Source organism: Odocoileus virginianus, chromosome 12 (genome assembly GCF_023699985.2).
Source record: "Odocoileus virginianus isolate 20LAN1187 ecotype Illinois chromosome 12, Ovbor_1.2, whole genome shotgun sequence".
NCBI lineage: Eukaryota > Metazoa > Chordata > Mammalia > Artiodactyla > Cervidae > Odocoileus > Odocoileus virginianus.
Window position 1 is genome coordinate 26,887,332 of NC_069685.1, and position 20,905 is coordinate 26,908,236.

Sequence of the window (20,905 nt, forward strand, 5' to 3'; positions counted from 1 at the left end):
TTGATCAACTATTAAGACTTATTATAAAAATCCAATTATTAAATCCAACTCTTTGCAACCCCATGGACTATAGACAGCCAGACCCCTCTGTCCATGGGATTTTCCAGGCAAGAATACTGGAGTGGGTTGCCATTTCCTTCTCCAGGGGATCTTCCGATCCAGGGATCAAACTTGCGTCTCCTGCATTGACAGGTGGATTGTTTACCACTGACCAACTGAGAAGCCCCTATTATACTGGTAGATAGATAAACACATAGGTCAGCTAGCACAGAAACAGATGCATACATCCACAAGCACTTGTTGTCTGAAAGAAGGCAATACAAATCAGTGGGAGAGGGATAGGCTGTTGAACAAATGGTGCTAGGATAGTTGGCTATCTAAATAGGAAAAATAATATCTTTCGCACACCATTTAAAAAAATTATTGGTTTAAGGAATACATTCTCTTTAAACTTTCAGAAAAAAAGTTAAGAGGGTGTCTTTATGATCTCAGGATCATAGACTTCTTCAGCAAACATTTTTGACTGAAAGGAAAATATATATGATTGGACTGCATTAGAAGTAAAACCTTGGATATCACAAGAAACATCATCAATATAATGACTGCCTCAGCCACAGGGAGGGAGAATATATTTAAAATAAATATAATGAAGAGTTGATTACCACCCACAATTTAAAAAGGTCTTTCACAAACAAAAATACATTCACACTAATAGAAAAATGGTAAAGAATATGACAGGTTATTTACAAAAAATAAAACCTGATGAGGTACTAAAAATATGAAAATGTCAATCTCATCAGTAATCCAGAAAATGCAAACTAGAAAGTGAAATAAGTGCTTGTTGAATGAAGGAAATGGTAGATTCACATTACAGTAAAATTTCCTCCAGTTTAAAGCAGTCTATGAAGACTGTTTTCCTCATCCTTATTGATACATAATTGACTTCTTAATCTATTTTACTTCCTGAGATGTCAGATTTGGTATTTTTTCTTACTTAAAACCTTATAAAAAAGTAGTAGTTTGTATTACTACTAGAGACCAGACCCTAATTTTAGTGCCATGTGTCAGGTAACTCTTAAAAACTCTGAGGAGAACAATAAAAAGGAATAATTCTTTTTAAACTTAATAAAAGTTAAAAATGGTTTAACTTGTTAATACTTTGTAATTACTTATTCCTTTATCAGAATAATGTCTTATGCGTGTGCATGCTCATTTGTGTCCTATACTATGCAACTCCATGGACTGTAGCCCACAAGACTCCTCTGTCCGTGGAATTCTTCAGGCAAGAATACTGGAGTGGGTTGCCATTTTCTTTTCCAACATACGTGTCATGTTTCTTCACTAAATTATGTATGCTTTCAAGGAAGGAACTGTTATCTGAAGTTAACAGTGTAGAATGTGTATATTTTGTGTGTGTACTTTATATATATATATATTAATTTGTATATAGTTAATATGTGTGTGCATATATATGTATATTTGCTTATGTGTAACAAGCAGAAAAGTAGAGAAAACAAATATAAAGCTTAGAGGATTATTACAAAGCTCAAAACTCATATAATCATAATCCAGGCCAAAAAATAGAACATTGCTAGCACCCCAGATGACCACTTGTAATTATACCCATTTCCTGCTCCCCAAAGATGAAGATACTATCTGTAATTTTACACTGTAAAAATGTTTTGCTTGTGATTGAAATTTATGTAAATGAAGTCATAAACTATGTTTCCTTCTGTGTTTGGTGTCTTTCATTTAATATTATGTTTTTGAGATTTCTTCATATGCTTCCATGTAGATGTAGTATACTCATTTTCATTACTGTAGAATATTATACTTTATAAATTTGTCATTTTTATCCATTCTTTTGATAGATAGTTGCAGATATTTCCATTTTGGGGGCCATTGAGAATAACGCTGTTATCATTGTTTTCTGTCATATGTGAAGAACTGACTCATTGGAAAATACCCTGATGTTGGGAAAGATTGAGGGCAGGAGGAGAAGGGGATGACAGAGGATGAGATAGTTGGAGGGCATCACTGACTCGATGGACATGAGTTAGAGTAAGCTCTGAGAGTTGGTGATGGACAGGGAAGCCTGTTGTGCTGCAGTCCATGGGGTCACAAAGAGTGGGACACGATTGAGCAACTGAACTTGGGTAGTATAGTCGTTTTCACAGTACTGAGTCTTCTAATCCAAGAACATGGTATATTTCTCTGTCAACTCGAATCAGTCTCTTTCATCAGTCTTACAGTTTTTTGAGTACAGATCTTTTACCTCCTTAGGTAGATTTATTCCTAGGTATTTTATTCTTTCATTGCAGTGATAATTGGGATTATTTCCTTAATTTCTCTTTTTGATCTTTTGTTATTAGTGTACAGGAATGCGAGCGATTTCCGTGCATTAATTTTGTATTCAATTTTACCAAATTCATTGATTAGCTCTAGTGGTTTTCTAGTGGCATCTTTAGGATTTTCTGTGTATTGTATCATGTCATCTGCAAACAGTGACAGTTTTTCTTCCTAGATCTTCATTTCACATAGAATTGATTTTTATGAATAATGGTTTGTTCTTTTCCACGAGCATATCCAGCTGACCTGGAACCACTGACAAAAAATTGTGCTCCCCTCTTTATTGCTCTGACGTGCCCTTTGATCACAGCTCAAGTGCTCATATATGTATGGGTATATTTCTGGATCCTGCAATCTCTTTCATAGGTTAGTTTTGTTTATATAACTATCACATAGTCTAAATTCCAATAACTTTTTAATAAATATTGATCTCTGGTTGAACAAGTCCTCCCTCCTTGTTCTTCTTTCACAAAATATTGTTTTTCTCATGCATTTCCACCTATATTTTTTATTTTTTATGTTTTTTATGGGTAGGGCATCATGTTATTTTAATATGCCTTTCCCTAATGCACAATGCTTATTGTTTTCTAGTAATTCTCCAATGTTGATCAACTAATACATGCTTATTTCCCATCTCTATATATTATTCTAAAAGATGGCTACACATAGTCCTATTTATTTTGATTTGGAGTGTCTGTTTTCTAACTGTGGATTTTTTTGTGGTTTTTTGAGTACTTTGCATGCAATCCATTCTCCAGTTATGTGCTTTGAAAATGTATTCTCGTAGCCAGAGGTTTGTCTTTCCGTTGTTTAAACATTGTCCTTCACAGAATGTTTCATATCTTTTTTCTTTAAAAGAAAATTGTTCAATTTATTGAAAAAATGAAAGAACCAGTCCATCCATTTTCCTCTGCCCCCCTCTACCCCCACCCTCCACTTCTTACAATCACCAGTCTGCTCCCTGTATCTGTGAGCTTGGTTTCTTTCTTTTCATTTAATATTTGTCTGTCTTATTTATTTAACTTTATAGTACTCTGAAGATCCATTCATATTGTCACAAATGGCAAGGCTGCTTTCTTTTTTATGGCTAAGTAATATTCTATTGTATGTATACCACAATTTCTTTATCCAACAATCAAAATTTAGGTTGTTTCTGTATCTTGGCTATTGTAAATAATGCTGCAGTGAACACGTGGTGCATATCTCTTCAAATTACTGTTTTCATTTTCCTTAGATAAATACTCAGAAATGGAATTGCTGGGTCATATTGTAGTTCTACTTTTAATTTTTTGAGGAACTAAAACCTCCAGACCTTCAAAGTAGTTGTACCAATTTACATTTACATTTCTACCAATAATACACATCTCCACATCTTCACCAACACTTGTTATTTCTTGTTTTTTTTTTTTTTATAATAGCCATTCTACTGGGAATGAGATGATATCTTATTGTGGTTTTAATTTGCATTTTCTTGATGATTAGTGATGTTGAATATCTTTTCATGTCTGTTGGTGATCTGTTTGCTTTGGGAAAATGTCTATTCAGGTCTTCTGCCCATTTTTTAATTCAGTTTTGTCTTTTTTTTTTGGCTATTGAGTTGTGTGAGGTTGTTTGTGTATTTTGGGTATGTTCCCATTATCAGGTATATGATTTGCAGTTATTTTCTCTCATTGATTAGGTTTCCTTTTCATTTTATTGATAGTTTTCTTTGCTATGCAGGTGCTTTTTCCTAAGAAGTTTTAAATGAAACTGCATTTTCACAATGATTCAGTTCAGAATACTTTTCAATTTGTTCTGTCATTCATCCTGAGACCAATAGGTTATTGAAAAGTAATTTCTTACATAGTGGAGATTTTTCTGATAGTTTTTATCTCTCGATTCTGGCCTAATTTTGCTATTATCAGGTAATGTACTCTCTTTGGCTTTGCGGGGGAGCAAAAATAAGTTTCCTGTACCCTTGTAGATTGTTGCCTGTGACCGTCTGTTGTAAAAGACAGACTAGTAGGAGAAAGCAAACAAGTTTAATAACGTGTTTACCTTCTGTATACATTAGTGACCCAGAAAAACTCCTTTAAATACCGAAGCTACAGTGTTAAATAACATCTTCAGATCAAGACAAAAGAAGATATTGGAAAAGAGGGTGAGCGGTTACAAGAAGTTACCAAGAAAAGCACAGTAAACAAGAGTAAAATTGTTATGCAGATTTAAGTCATTACCTTGGGCTTCTCCAGTGGCTCTGATGGTGAAGAATCTGCCTGCAGTGCAGAAGACCTGGATTCGATCCCTGGGTAGGGAAGACACCCCTGGGAAAGGGAATGGCCGCTCACTCCAGCATTCTTGCCTGGAGAATTCCATGGATAGAGGAACCTTTCAGGCTGCAGTCTATAGTGTCGCAAAGAATCGGACACAACTGAACGACTAACACTTTCAGGGCTTCCCTCTGGCTCAGACAGTGAACAATCTACTTGCTATGCATGAGAACCGGGTTTGACCTCTGGGTTGGGAAGATCTCCTGAAGAAGTAAATGTCTTCCCACTCGAGTATTCTTGCCTGGAAAATCCCACGTTCAGTAAAGAGCCTGTCAAACTGCAGTCCATTAGGGTCACAAAGAATCGGACGTGACTGAGAGATTAACACTTTCTGGTAAAAAGAGGGGAACATGCTTACAAATGGAGTTTTTCCTCATAAATGTAAATATCTTTAACAAAAGGGTAACTTCTACTCAAATTTTCAAAGTTTTTCCTATTCTGTTTCTTAAGAATTATCAGCCTAAAATACTTCTTATACCAAAGAGATATATTTTAGGGTGGTATATTCTCTTCAGCTTAAGTCTTTTGAAAGTTAAGATTTACTGTTATTTGAAATTTTAGTTTTTCTTCTTTTTTTAACTGAAGTCTGGTTGCTGCACAATATTTTGTAAGTTATGGGTGTACATTATAGTGACTGGCAATTTTTAAAGGTTATATTCTGTTTATAAAGTATTGGCTATATTCTCCATGTTATACAATATATTCTTGTAGCTTTTTTGTACCTAAGGCATTATACCTCTTACTCCCCTACCCAGTATTGCCTCCCCCTCTTCTCACTGGTAACCACACATTTGTTCTCTATATCTGTGAATCTGCTTCTGTTAGATTATATTCACTCATTTGTTGTATGTTTTAGATTCCACATGTAAGTGATATCATACAATTGTCTTCTGACTTATTTCACTTTGCATAATGATCTCCAATTCCATCCATATTGCTGTAGATGACAAAATTGCTCTCTTTTTATGGCAGAGTTGTATTCTATCTTCTTTATCTATTCACCCATTAATAGACACTTAGGTTGTTTCTATATATCTTGGCAATTGCAAATAATGCATGTTATGAATATTGGGGTGCATGTATGTTTTCAAATTAGTGTTTTTGTTTTCTATGGATATGCACCCAGGAGTGGAATTGGATCACACAGTAGTTCTATTTTTAGTTTTTTGAGAAGCCTTTATACTGTTTTGTTTTTTTTTTTCTTACCGTGACTGCAACAATTTAACATTCTCACCAACAGGGTAAGAGGGCTTTCTTTTCTCCACATCCTCATCAACATTTGTTATCTGTGTTCTTTTTGATGATAATCATTCTGACAGGTGTGAGGTGATCTCTGTGTGTGATTTGCATTCCATGATAATTAGTGTTGTTGAGCATCTTTTTATGTGCCTATTGGCCATCTACATTTCCTCTTTGGAAAAAATGTGTGTTTGTTATTTAAGCCCACTTTTTAATCACGTTGTTTTTTGATGTTGAGTTGTTTGAGCTGTTAAACATGTTGGATATTAATCCCTTAATAGTCATATGATTTGTAAATATTATCTCCCACCAAGTCTATTGTCTTTTCACTTTTGCCCTTGCTGGGCCAAAGCTTTTAAGTTCAGTAAGGTCTCATTAGTTTATTTTTGGTTTTATTTCCTTTGCCTTAGCAGACATATCCAAAACAATATTTCTTCAGTTTATGTCAACTGTGTTCTGACTTTGATCTCCTTTAGAAGTTTTATGGCTTCCAGTCTTACATTTGGGTCTTTAATCCATTTTGAGTTTATTTTTGTATTTGGTGTCAAGAGATGTTCTAATTTTGTTCTTTTACATGTAGCTGTCTAGTTTTCCCAGCACCATTTATTGAAGCAACTGTCTTTTCTCTCTTGTATAGTCTTACCTCCTTTGTCATAGGTTAATTGAACGTAAGAGTATGAGTTTATTTCTAGGCTCTCCATCCTGTTGGGTTGATCTGTCATTTGCTTTTGTGTAGCACACTATTGTTTCGGTTACTGTAAGTTTGTAGTATAGTCTGAGTCAGGGATCATGATTGCTTACCTCTGTTCTTCTTCGTCAAGATTGTTTTGGCCAGTCAGAATCTTTTGTGTTTCCATGCAAATTTTAAAATTATTTGTTCTCGGCCTATGAAGAATGCCACTGGCATTTTGATAGGGATTGCACTGAATCTGTAGATTGTCTTGAGTAGTATGGTGATTTTAATAATATTGATTCTTCCAATCCAGCTTCATAGTATATCTTTCTATATATTCATGTCTTCAGTTTCTTTCCTCGGTGTCATATAGTTTTTAGGATGCAGGTTTTTTTCTTTATTCCTATTTTATTATTTTTGATATAATGGTCAGTATTTCAGTCACTCAGTCATGTACAACTCTTTGCAACCCCATGGACCACAGCACGCCAGGCTTCCCTGTCCATCGCCAACTTCTGGAGCTTGCTCAAACTCATGCCCATTGAGTCAGTGATGCCATCCAACTATCTCATCCTCTGTCGTCCCCTTCTCCTCCCGCCATCAATCTTTCCCAGCATCAGGGTCTTCTCCAGTGAGTCAGTTCTTATTTATCAGGTGGCCAAAGTATTGGAGTTTCCGCTTCAGCATCAGTCCTTCCAATGAACATTCAGGACTGATTTCCTTTATGATGGACTGGTTGGATCTTCTTGCAATCCAAAGGACTCTCAAGAGTCTTCTTCAACACCACAGTTCAAAAACATCAATTCTTTGGCACTCAGCTTTCTTTATAGTCCAACTCTCACATCTGTACATGACTACTGGAAAAACCATAACTTTGACTATCTATCTTTGACTTTCCTATCTCTTTGTTGGCAAAGTAGTGTCTCTGCTTTTTAATATGCTGTCTAGGTTGGTCATAACTTTTCTTCCCAGGAGCAAGTGTCTTAATTTCATGGTGGCAGTCACCATCTGCAGTGATTTTGGAGCCCCCCAAAAATTAAGTCTGCCACCATTTCCCCATCTATTTGTCATGAAATAATGGGACCGGATGCCATGATCTTAGTTTTCTGAATGTTGATTTTTAAGCCAGCTTTTTCACTCTCCTCTTTCACTTTCATCGAGAGGCTCGTTAGTTCTTCTTCACTTTCTGCCATAAGGGTGGTGTCATCTGCATATCTGAGGTTATTGATATTTCCCCAGGCAATCCTGATTCCAGCTTGTGCATCTTCCAGCCCAGTGTCTCTCATGATGTACTCTGCATGTAAGTTAAATAAGCAGGGTGACAATATACAGCCTTGACAGACTTCTTTCCCGATTTGGAACCAGTCTGTTGTTCCATGTCCAGTTCTCACTGTTGCTTGCTGACCCGCATACAGATTTCTCAGGAGGTAGGTCAGGTGGTCTGGTATTCCTATCTCTTTAAGAATTTTCCAGAGCTTGTTGTGGTCCACACAATCAAAGGCTTTGGCATAGTCAATAAAGCAGAAATAGAGGTTTTTCTGAAACTCTCTTGCTTTTTTGACGACCCAGCGGATGTTGGCAATTTGATCTCTGGTTCCTAATGGTAAATGGGATTGTTTCCTTAGTTTCTTTTTCTGATACTTTGTTTTTAGTGTATAGAAATGTAACAGATTTCTGTATATTACTTTTATCTCTGGCAGCTTTACCAAATTCATCAATGAATCCTGGTAGTTTTCTGGTGGCATCTTTAGGATTTTCTATATATAGTATCATGTCATTTACAAACAGTGACAGTTTTATTACTTTTCCAATTTGAACTCCTGTTATTTATTTTTCTTCTCTGATTGCTGTGGCCAGGACTTCCAAAAGTATGTTGAATAAAAGTGGCAAGAATGCCTGATCTTAGAGGAAGTGCTGTAAGCTTTTCAGTGTTGAATGTGATGTTAGCCATGGGTTTGCCATGTATGACCTTTATTGGGTTGAAGTATGTTTTCTGTATGGCTAGTTTTTGAGGATTTTTTATCGTAAATGGATGTTGAATTTTGTTCAACCCAAAATAGATCAACACATCTATTGTGTTGATCACATGGTTTTTATTCTTCAGCTTGTTAATGTGGTGTATCACATTGATTTTTGTGGATATTGAAGCACCCTTGGGATGAATCCTACCTAAATATTCAAAAACTCGTGACTAACTCTTTTGTCAGCAAATTATCAGTTTTAAATGTTCCATGTGATCTTGAAAGAATAAGTTTTGTATATTTGTTTGGTGCTGTGTTCTGTTGTGGGGCTTCTCATGTAGCGCAGTGGTAAAGAATCAGCCTGCCAATGCAGGAGATGCAAGAGAGCTAGGTTCAATCCCCGAGTCGGGAAGGAGAAGGAAATGGCAACCTGGTGGAGGAAATGGCAACCTACTCCAGTGTTCTTGTCTGGAAAATTCCATGGACAGAGGAGCCTGGTGGGCTACAGTCCATGGAGTTGCAAAGAGTCGGACACGAGTGAGAGACCGAGCACACATCTGCACACAGGTTCTATTGTGGGCTTCTTAGGTGTTGTGGTAAAGAATCCGCCTTCCAGCCCTGGAGATGAGGGGATATGCGTGTTCAATCCCTGGGCTGGGAAGATCCCCTGGAGGAGTAATGGCAGCCCACTCCAGTATTCTTGCCTGGATAATCCCATAGACAGTGAAGCCTGGTAGGCTGCAGTCTGTGGGGTCAAAGGGTTGGATATGACTGAGTGACTGAGTATGCATGCATGCATGTTCTATTGTGTATTGCTTTTCTTGCTTCAAATAAAGATATTACCTTGTAGTTTCTGACACTCCTTGGCTCTTCTGGACCTTCTTTTCCATTGTGTCTTGCCTATTCCTGTTTAATTTGGATGCTTTGTCTTGCAGTTTCTCCTCTGTCCTGAAAGAGAATTTCAGCAGTTTTTAACTTCTAAAGAAGTATAGTTTAGCCTTATCTCTCCAACTCTTTTCACTTCTGGTAGCAGGAATAAAAAAATAAATGTGGAAAATACTTTTTCTTGACTTCTAAGAATCTGAAGAGCAAGCCCAGAGAGACTGAGAATTAAAACTTTCATAATCAGAAAAATTTGTTCTTTATAGCTGTTCTTTTCCCCATTGGTAGTAATTATTTGACTTAGGTGATAGTATATCTAAATTCTAAAATGATGTCTTCAGATTGATTTATTTTGAACAGCAGTGGAGACTAACAGTTTTGCGTTGGATATATCAAATAATATCTACTTTATTTCTGTCTTTCAAAGTTGAACATTACAAATTGGTTTTTCTTTTTGTTTCAGACCAAAGACTAAATGAAATGCTTAGGCGGTGTCAAATGGAAAATTTTTTGAAATATTCAACCGTACAGGTATGTAAATTAAGTTGGGGTCTAACAAATTAAGTTCAAATTTTTTTGTAAATATATCTGTATTTGACAAGTGTAGAATAAATGCTACTTGTGATTATTCCATGTGAAGTTGCCTATAGCACTTGAAAATTTTTCTTACAACTCTGATTCTTGTAAGGAAGCAAAATTGTTTTTGTTTAATGACTATAAATTCTTTGACCATAGAAATTTCCATTTTCCCCACCAGAGTTGGAGCTTATAATATATGGATATGGTGTTAAAATGTCAGAATTGTAAAATGAGAATTCAGTAGACTTTTGAAACATCTTAAAATTGTTTTTAGGATACATCCAGTTGTAAACTTTAACTCTCAATTCTCATAAATTTGACAGAAGCATGAACTAACTCAGAATAAGAAATAATACATGGCATTATTTTAATTTGTTTCTTGGGTATACATTTTTATTTAAATATTGTATTAATTTTTTTTGACCAATAAAATATACTCACTGGTACAGTCTGAGTTATAGGATATTAAAAATAGCTCCTAGGTTAAATAGTTGCTCTATACTGAATCAGTAAAGAAATATTTTGCTTTTGACATAAATAAATTTTATAATTAAAACTGCAATTGCTTTTAATATATTAAAAGGAAGTTGTTTTTTTAAGATACTAGGTGATAGAAAATCTCATAATCCACTAACCTCTAAATTTTGCTCAGATTCTTAGGTTCTTTTGCTTCTGCTTGATGTCATATGGAAATATCTCTGAAGGGAGGATTCAAACAAAAGATTGGTTTTAAAGCTTGAGTAAACCTCTGAGTATGGAATTGCATCCTGTCTTCTGGAATCTGTGGCTGACTTGATTACGAAAGATGGTTTTACCAAATAAAATGCTGACTCTAGATAGCTCTTTATGTGCACCTGCACTGTGTACTGTTTTTGGCTGCGCTGGTCTTCATTGCTCTGCAAGGGCTTTCTCTAGTTGTGGTGAGCGGGAGCTGCTCTTTGTTGCTATGTGTGGTCTTCTCAAGGCAGTGGCTTCTCATTGCAAAGCACAGGCTTTAGGCGTTTAAGCTTCAGTATTGCAGCGTGTGGGCTCAGGAGTTGTGATGTGCGGGCCCTAGAGCTGGCAGCTTTCTGCAGTTGTGGCACACGGGTTCAGTTGCTTGTGCATTAGCAGGCAGATTTTGATTCACTGTGTCACCATGGAAGTCTACATATCCTGTGATTATATAATTAAAGCTGACAGTAACATACTAAGTAGGGACAAGTTTTCCCTTACTTAATAGAGTACTCTTTGGTGAAATTATGTAGCTCCTTTAATTCTTTGAAGGTGCATGTCCTTCTCTTGTTGGGGTCCTTTAATGGACCGGAACCTGGTGGTACGGAGTCGACGATAAGAAAGTAAAAGAGAAAGAGGCTGATATTCCCTGGTTTACGCAGAGGACCAATAAATGCAAGCCCTTGACACAGGACTTGCATCACTCATGAAGGCACCAGGCGCCCTCTCTCGAGGGGATGAAGGCATAAAGTGCCTTCTCGAGACGGTCTTAGAAGCCTGGGCAGAAAAGTGAGCATGGCGGGTCTCCACGCTCCAGAAAGTCAGCCAGAAAAAGATAGAGAGAGAGAGAGAGAAACAAAAAAAGACCCGGGACCTAAGGTCTAATGGAACAAAGGTGCTTTAATGATTTTTCTATGAGTATATACCGGCTGCAGTACAAGAAACTTCTTTCGGGAATGACAGAATTCAGCAAACCAAATGTACAACAACCGTTACCAAGGGAACAAGGGGTAATGTTAGTCACAAGGTCAGGACACAATCCATATCTCAAGAAAGGGGAACAAGACTAAGCAGTTTTGTCCTAAAGAGAATGTTTACTAAAGGAGACCCAAGCCTGCCTCACACAATGACCTCAGTCCCTGGGAGCAGTGTGCTGTTGGCGCTTGAAGAGGGACAAAGGACTCATGGAAGACGGCACGTAGGAATCCTCCCGTCAAACATTCCCTGACACTCTTACATGTGCTATTCTTGTCAGTCTTACAGTCAAATCTTGATTTTTATTTCTCATTTTTCATATTAGTATATTGTTACTGCCTAAGATTGCTTTGCACAGTATGCCTTCTCTTCAGAATATGTTGCTGTCTCAAGACTCCAGTCCCCATGGGTCTTGCCTTTCACTACATACTTTGTATTAGTGAGTGGGAGGTGATAGGGAGCTTGAGAGGGAGTTTAATTTGCTTTCTAGCATAAAGGTCCATAACCTTGGCCATATGCAGTGCACCTTTGGGGATTTTTCACCCCAGAAGCATTATTCTGGTTTCTGATAAAATACTCAGGAGGAGTTTTCTTTCGTAGTTGTTGTTTTTTTTGTTTTGTTTTTGCTTTCTGTTTGTTTTGTAGTAAAGGAAGAGAGAGGTAGGACTTAACTGTTCATTATCAAAGAGTAAATGGGACCCAGGTGCACTGGCTCAGATCTCGTCCCTGTAATTTTAGTTGTCACTACTAGCAACAGAAATTCTTCATAAATTTGTTTGCCCATTTTGTTCAACTGCATTTCCCAAGTTTCTAGAATAATTTTTGTTATATACTCAGTAAATATTTGTTGAATTAATGGAAGAACTATATCCTTCCTCTTCTTCCCTCCTACCTACTCTTCTTCCAATATTGTGTGAGCTCTGTTGCCAGATACAATGAAAGTGGAGATGTAAGAAGTCATGATCAGCTTGAGAAATATAAATAGTTCATGCTTTTTGTTCTGTTTTTAAAGGTAAAAATCCTAGTGAACTGTCCTTTTTTCTCATACTAGGTACTGTAAAATTGCTAGGACTTGTGTTAATGGACATATTTTTGCAAAACCCTTTTTCCAATATTGAAAAAACCTGCAGTAGTTTGATATTTCTTATATTTTAAGTTGGTACTTCAAGGATAATTTTTATAGGAACTGTATTATAAGTGATAGTTAAAATTCTTTTGTACTGTTACCACATAATGATCATTTAGACTTCTTTTGGATCAAAATAAGTTCTGTGAATTGCCTTAAGATTTTTTATATAGCATTGTTTCTTAAGAAAATACAGGATATAATACCTTTATAATAAATAGTAATACTTAAATTCTGTGGATTTAAATGGAAAGAGTCTTCCAGTGTCTTTATTAGCTTACATATTCAATATATTTGGTTCATAATACCTTCATAATTTATTCTTTAAAAAAACTTTTCCCTTATAATTTTATATAACTTTCTAAAGATATAATTTGTATTTGTACTGGAGTTATGGTTGATTTACAGTGTGGTTAGTTTCAAATACAGCAAAATGATTCAGTTATACATAAACATATACCTATTCTTTTTCAGATTCCTAGCCCATATAGGTTATTATGAGATAGTGAGTAGAGTTCCCTGTGCTATACAGTTGGTGCTTGTTCACTGCCTATGTATAGTACCACATATATGTTAATCCCAAACTCCTAATTTATGCCTCTCACCGCCTTTCCCGTTTGATAGCCATAAGTTTGTTTTTGACATCTGTTTCTGTTTTGTGAATAAGTTCATTTGTATTATCTTTTTAGATTCTGCATATGTTATATCATGTGATTTTTTTGTCTTTTCTGCATCTTGGTTACTTAGTATGATAATCTCTAGGTCCATCCATGTTGCTGCAAATGGCATTATTTCATTCTTTTTATTTTGAAGAACTAGTTAGCGTTATTCAAAAATTGAAGAATCAGCTGCACTAGGAAGGGTTGTACAAAATAGATTTTTATGGATAGAAGGAGAGGAGGTGGCAAAAGGTATTAGCGAAGGAAAAGAAAGGATTATTTCAGGCCAGGCTGTCTTCTAATGGGGGACTGACACTCCAGGGGCCTGTTTCATGCAGTTACTTCATTAGTACTGATTAGGAAATTTCAGGTAGACTGTTTTAAAGGTCACATCTCTGGGAGGGATTGAAACCATCTTAGTTTTTGCTATGATGGGTAGAAAGGGAAGGAAATGATCCCTTTTGGGGCTTGTTATTTCTTTTTCAACAGTGTGATGGTATTATTTTGCATTTCTCTGATGAATAGATATGTAGAGAATATTTTCACATGCTTTTTGGCCATCCGGATGTTCTCTTTACATGAGTTTGAGTAGCTCCGGGAGTTGGTGATGGACAGAGAAGCCTGGCGTGCTGCAGTTCATGGGGTCACAAAGAGTCAGACACGACTGAGCTGAACTGATGTTTTGTTTTGAGATGTTCCTTTTTAAATATTTTGCCCATTTAAAAAATTGGGTTATTTACCTTTTTAAAAAAAATCATTATTGGAGTATAGTTGATTTTACAATGTTGTGTTCATTTCAAGTGTACGACAAGGTGAGTGAGTTATGCATTCTTTATGAATGTGAAAGAGGAGAATGAAAAAGCTGGCTTAAAACTCAGCTTTCAGAAAACCAAGATCATGGCATCTGGTCCCATCACTTCATGGCAAATAGATGGGGAAACAATGGAAACAGTGATAGACTTTTATCTTCTTGGGCTCCAAAATCACTGCAGATGGTGACTGCAGCCTTGAAATTAAAAGACGGTTACTCCTTGGAAGAAAAGCTGTGACCAACCTAGACAGCATATTAAAAACAAGAGACATTACTTTACTGACCAAGGTCCATCTAATCAAAGCAAAGCTATGGTTTTTCCAGTAGTCATATGTGGATGTGAGAGTTAGACCATAAAGAAAGCTGAGTTCTGAAGAATTGATGGTTTTGAACTGTGGTGTTGGAGAAGACTCTTCAGAGTCCCTTGGACTGCAAGGAGATCCAACCAGTCCATCCTAAAGGCGATCAGTCCTGAATATTTATTGGAAGGACTGATGCTGAAGCTGAAATGCCAGTGCTTTGGTATTGAAGGCAGGAGGAGAAGGGGATGACAGAGGATGAGATGGTTGGATGTTATGACTGACTCGATGGACATGAGTTTGAGCAAGCTCTGGGAGTTGGTGATGGACAGGGAAGCCTGGTGTGCTACAGTCAGTCCATGGGGTTGCAAAGAGTCAGACTTGACTGAGTGACTGAACTGAACTGAAATGTGGCTTATGGCTATTGTTTTTTAGGTAGTGCAGTTCTAAACACTCCATGTGATGGATTACTCAGGTAACACTGTGAAGAGTTGATTTGCCTCATCCCATAGTGAAGATAGAAAATCAGTAATTTAGGACTTTAAAGAGTCTGAATTTAGGAGTTCATCAATTTCTTAGGTCATACTTCAGCCACCTTTATTGATGAAAATCAACCTCCTCTTGATAAGAATGAAAGGTGTAAGAGTTTGCTGCAGCCCTCTAAAATACACAAGAACACCTTCACAAAATACTAGTCAACCTATACTTTGTTTTCTTCCAAAGGATAGAGGAAAGGATGCTGTTTACTCATTTGGTAGCCTGTGATGCTGATTAAAATCAGGAATACAAAATTAAACATTCAGAACTGTAATTACAATACTTAAAGAGTATGTAGTTGTCCTAGAGAAAGAAAAGTGTCCACAAAAGTAGTTTACCTGACCACAGTCCAATATTATTGACTCTCTTCGTTTGATAAATCATCACCGTCATCTCAGGAAGTCATCTTGGGATCAAAATAGATAGAAATTAATTATACAATATCCATTTTTCAAGATTTTTAAAATTCTGTAAATATTTCTTTTGTGTAATTTGTTTAAAGTTTGTTTAATTTGTTTAAACTTATTTTAGGGAATATAAAGTCTTATAAATACTTTTATAATAAGTCAATTTCAATCTTATTCTCCCAATCTGATTTTTTTCTACTAGGTCTCTAGTTAGGAAACAATGCAGTCTCTTATTCCTAAGGTTTTACTAGTAAGTAAGAAGGGGTTGGTGAATCTGTATTTTTATTTTCAAATATTTATCTTCTGTTTTGATTTATTACTTTTGTTTCAGAATGTTATAGCTTTTATCATTTATATTATTGAGTCATTTATTCTTACATTTGTATCTCCTTAGCAGCTATCCTTAGAAAATAGTTATGGAGCAGTGTCTTCACTGAATTCATCTTAGTATATATTGAGCACCATCTTTATGTTGGGCACTGTGCCAGGGGTTTTACCTATGTAAAGGTATATAAAATAGCAATTTTAGAGGAACATAGAGACTTATAAATTGGAGAAGGAAATGGCAACCCACTCCAGTGTTCTTGCCTGGAGAATCCCAGGGACGGGGGAGCCTGGTGGGCTGCCGTCTATGGGGTCGCACAGAGTCGGACACGACTAAAGCGACTTAGCAGCAGCAGCAGCAAAGACAAACATACGGGATGAGAAATATTAAATAATTGGATAAAAGGCATAATATTTGAATCTTTTAAGAACTTTAAAACCATTTATTAGTAATAAGAGAAGACAAAAAAGGAGATCATGTATAGTTGGAGAGATCTGGGAGTTTCCTGGAGGACATGTAGAATATCTGAGGAGCACTGCTAAGTAGGTAGGATTTTGAAAGAACTTAAGTGGGGGGGCCAAAAGAGGGCGTGGTGAAGAGCATTGTAGCTGGACCCACTGGCATGATGAGTAGCCAAAGTGGGTGAGAAAATGAGAGTTATATTTAGGGACTAAAACATACTTCAGTTTCTGTAATGTGTTTGGCATATGTGAAAGAAGTAATTGAAAATAAGGTTAGGAGGTGTAGATTGTTCCCACAATATAGAGGACCTTGAATGGTTAAGTTGAATAGGTTGGATTTAAATACTAGAAGATTATTAAATTTTTTTTAGAAGAATGGCTTTCTGAGTAATCGGGAAGAAACTCATCACTAATTTATTTTGCATCTATTGCAAAAAAAAGCACCCATTCCAGTCCATTTTAGTTCATTGATTTCTAAAATGTTGATGTTCACTTTTGCTATCTCCTATTTTGACCACTTCCAATTTGCCTTGATTTATGGACCTAACATTCCAGGTTCCTATCCAATATTGCTCTTTACAGCATTGGACCTTGCTTTCATCACCAGTCACATCCACAACCAGGTGATGTTTTGCTTTGGCTCCATCTCTTCATTCTTTCTGGAGTTATTTCTCCACTGATCTCTAGTAGCATATTTAGCACTTGCCATCCTGGGGAGTTCATCTGTCAGTGTCCTATCTTTTTGCCTTTTCATACTGTTCATGGGGTTTTCAAGGCAAGAATACTGAAATGGTTTGCCATTCCCTTCGCCAGTGGACCACATTTTGTCAGAACTCTCCACCACGACCCATCCATCTTGGGTGGCCCTACATGGCATGCAGTCCATGGGGTTGCAAAGAGTTGGACACAACTGAGCAACTGAGCTCTGAACTAGGTTTGTCCTAGCTTTTCATCCAAGGAGCAGGCATCTTTTAATTTCATGACTGCAGTCACTGTCCACAGTGATTTTAGAGCCTAAGAAAATAAAGTCTCTCACTGTTTCCATTTTTCCCCCTCTGTTTGACATGAAGTGATGGGACTGGATGCCATGATCTTCGTTTTTTGAATGTTGTGTTTTAAGCCAGCTTTTTGACTCTGCTCCTTCACTTTCATTAAGCGGCTCTTTAGTTCCTCTTTGCTTTTTGCTGTTAGGGTATTGTCATCTGCATATCTAAGGTTATTGATATTTCTCCTGGCAATCTTGATTCCAGGTTGAGCTTCATCCAGCTCAGCATTTGGCATGATGTACTCTGTATATATATTAAATAAGCTGGGTGTCAGTATACAGCCTTGACGTACTCCTTTCCCAATTTTGAACTAGTCTGTTGTTCCATGTCCATTTCTCACTGTTGCCTCTTGACCTGCATACAGGTTTCTCAGGAGGCAGGTAAGGTGATTTGATATTCCCATCTCTTTAAGAATTAAAGAGTTAGTTACTAACAGTTAGTTACTAGGTTAATTTAAACAATTGAAACCATGATGAGATGTCACAACATACCTTCCAGAATGGTTAAAAGAAAACATAGCCCCACTGAAAAGTAAATACTGGAAAGTATGCAGAAAAAAGTAAATCAATCAGACATTGCTGGTGATACTGTGTGAAGAATTTTGTACTTTCTTCTAATTAGAAAGATGGTAACGATGACTATATGCGAGATAGCAAAAGAGACACAGATGTAAAGAACAGACTTTTGGACTCTGGGAAAAGGTGAGGGTAGGATGATTTGAGAGAATATCATTGAAACATGTATATTATCATTTGTGGAATAGATCTCCAGTCCAGATTCGATGCATGAGACAGGGTGCTCGGAACTGGTGCACTGGGATGACCCTGAGGGATGGGATGGTGAGGGAGGTGGGAGGGGGTTCAGGATGAGGAACACATGTACACCCATGGCTGATTCATGTCAATGTATGGCAAAAACCACTACAATATTGTAAAGTAATTAGCCTACAATTAAAATAAATAAATTAAAAGTAAACATACAAGTCAGCCTTTGTATTCTTTTTCATTCATCATAGAGAAACCTAAATGAACCATAACAACCTAAATAGCCATTGTTTACTCAAAAACCTATACAGAAATATTTGCAGCAGTTTTGTTCATAATATCCCAAAATATGGATGAAACTGGAGCCTATTATACAGAGTGAAGTAAGTCAGAAATAAAAACACCAATACAGTATATTAACACATATATGGAATTTAGGAAGATGGTAACAATGACTATATATGCAAGACAACAGAAGAGACACAAATATAAAAAACTTCTGGATTCTGTGGGAGAAGGCAAGGATGGGATGATTTGAGAGAATAGCATTGACACGTGTATATTACCATATGTGAAATCACCAGTTGAGGTTCGATGCATGAAACGGTGCTCAGAGCCGATACACTGGGACAACCCAGTGGGATGGGATGGGATGGGGAGGGAGGTTAGAAGGGGATTCAGGGTGGGGGACACATGTACACCCGTGGATGGTTCATAATAGCCCCAAATGGGAAGCAACCACTGGTGAATGGTTAAAGAAACCTTGGTACATACTTACCATGTACTATTGCTCTCAACTAAAAAGGAATTAATTTTTAATACATGTAAAAAAAATGCCTAGGAAATTATGCTGATAGGAAAAAAAAAGACCAATAACAGAATATTACATACTTTATTGGTTCCTTTTATACAAGATTCTTGAAATAACATGTAGATGGAGAACAAATTAGCAGTTGTCAGAGTTCAGGGATGGGGATGGGTGGGACGTAGATGAGTGTTGCCCTAAAGGTACAACATGAAGGATCCTTGGGTTATGGACCTATTCTCTGTTTTAACTTAATATCATTATTATGGAAGTTTTACTGTACTATATTGTCTGCAGTTTTGCAAGATGTTACTGTTGGGAGAAAATTGGTAAAAAGCTACATGACAGTTCTCTATTATTTCTTTTTTAGTTGAAGTGTAATTGATACACAGTAACAATTATAATTCAGAGGTGTACATTTTTACCAATTCACAATTTTAAAAGTTATATTTAATTTATAGTTACAGTTATTATAAGTATTGATTCTCAGTGCTGTACAGTATATCCCTTTTGCTTATTTTATACCTGATTTGTACTTCATACTCTTCTGTTTCCCCATATTACTCCTTCCCCATCCTCTCTCCCTTCTGGTAACCACAATTTTTTTCTCTATATCTGTGAGTCTGCTTCTTTTAGGTATATTTACTAGTTTGTTATATACTTCATATTCTACATATAAGTGATATTGTAGAGTATTTGTCTTCCTTTGTCTGACTTATTTCACTTAGCATAATGCCCTCCAAGTCCATGTGCTGCTACTAACTTTGGGTTTTGTTTGTTCTTGTTTCTCTAATTGCTTTAGGTATAAGGTTAGGTTGTTTTATCTGAGATTTTTGTTATTTCTTGAAACGTCCCTCTTAGAACTGTTCTTAAGGCATCGTGTAGATTTGGGATGGTTCTGTTTTCATTTTCATTTGGTTCTAGCTATTTTTTTATTTCCTCTGATTTCTTTAGTGATAAATTAGTTTGGTAATATATTGTTTAGTCTCCATGTGTTTGTGATTTTTTTGCAGTTTTTTTTCCCCCTGTATTTGATTTCTAATCTCATAGTATTGTGGTCAGAAAAGATGCTTGATATGGTTTCAGTTTTCTTAAATTTACCTAGGCTTGTTTTGTGGCCTAGCTTGTGATCCATGCCAGAGAATATTTTATATACACTTGAAAAGATTGTGTGTATATATACATTTATCATTTAAGTTCTTCTGTTCTTCGGGTCTAATGTTTCACTGAAGTCCTGTGTTTCCTTATTGACTTTCTGTCTGGATGATCCATCCATGGACCTAAGTAGTCCCCTACTATCATTGTGTACGGTTGATTTCTCCTTTTATGTCCATTGATATTTGCCTTATATGTTGATGTGCTTGTATGTTGTGTGTGTATGTATGTACGGTTGTTATATCTTCTTGGATCAGTCTCGTGATCATTGTGTAGTGTCCTCCTTTGTCTCCTGCGATAGTCTTTAAGTCTGTTTGTCTGATATAAGTATTGCTACTATGGCTTTCTTTTGGTTTTCATTTGCATTGAATAGCTTTTTGATTCCTTTACTTTCAGTTTATGTGTGTCTCTAGGTCTTAAGTCTCTTGTAGGCAGAAAGTCTTGTTTTTTATCCACACCCTATGTCTTTATTTAGAGCAGTTAGTCTATTTACATTTAACATAGTTATTGATGTATATGTTCTTATTATTATTTTGTTAATTATTTTCTGTTTGTTTTTACAGATCTTTTTTCCTTTTTTGTTCTCCTCTCTTGTGATTTGATGACTATCTTTAGTGTTACTTTTGAATTCCTTTTTCTTTTTTGTGTGTATAGCTATTATAGATTTTTGTTTTATGGCTACCATGAGGTTTTTGTATAGCAGTCCATATATATATGTGTGTGATTGTTTTGAGTTGCTGATATTTTCATTTCAAATGCATTTTAGAAACCTTGCATTTGTACTCTTCTCCTCTCATGATTACTGTTTTAGATATGATATTTTACATCT

The 20,905-nt window shown here is 36.3% G+C and overlaps 1 protein-coding gene across 3 annotated transcripts in view; it reads left to right on the top strand.

The window, feature by feature from the left end:
- Nucleotides 1-20,905, top strand: part of SCLT1 (sodium channel and clathrin linker 1) — a 225,298-nt gene that overhangs the window by 5,535 nt on the left and 198,858 nt on the right. For all 3 annotated transcript variants that reach the window (XM_020886621.2, XM_020886612.2, XM_020886639.2), the window contains one exon: nt 9,877-9,944. In XM_020886621.2, the coding sequence (XP_020742280.2) occupies nt 9,894-9,944 (51 nt within the window). In that variant the 5' untranslated portion in view covers nt 9,877-9,893. The remainder of the gene's footprint in view (nt 1-9,876; nt 9,945-20,905) is intronic.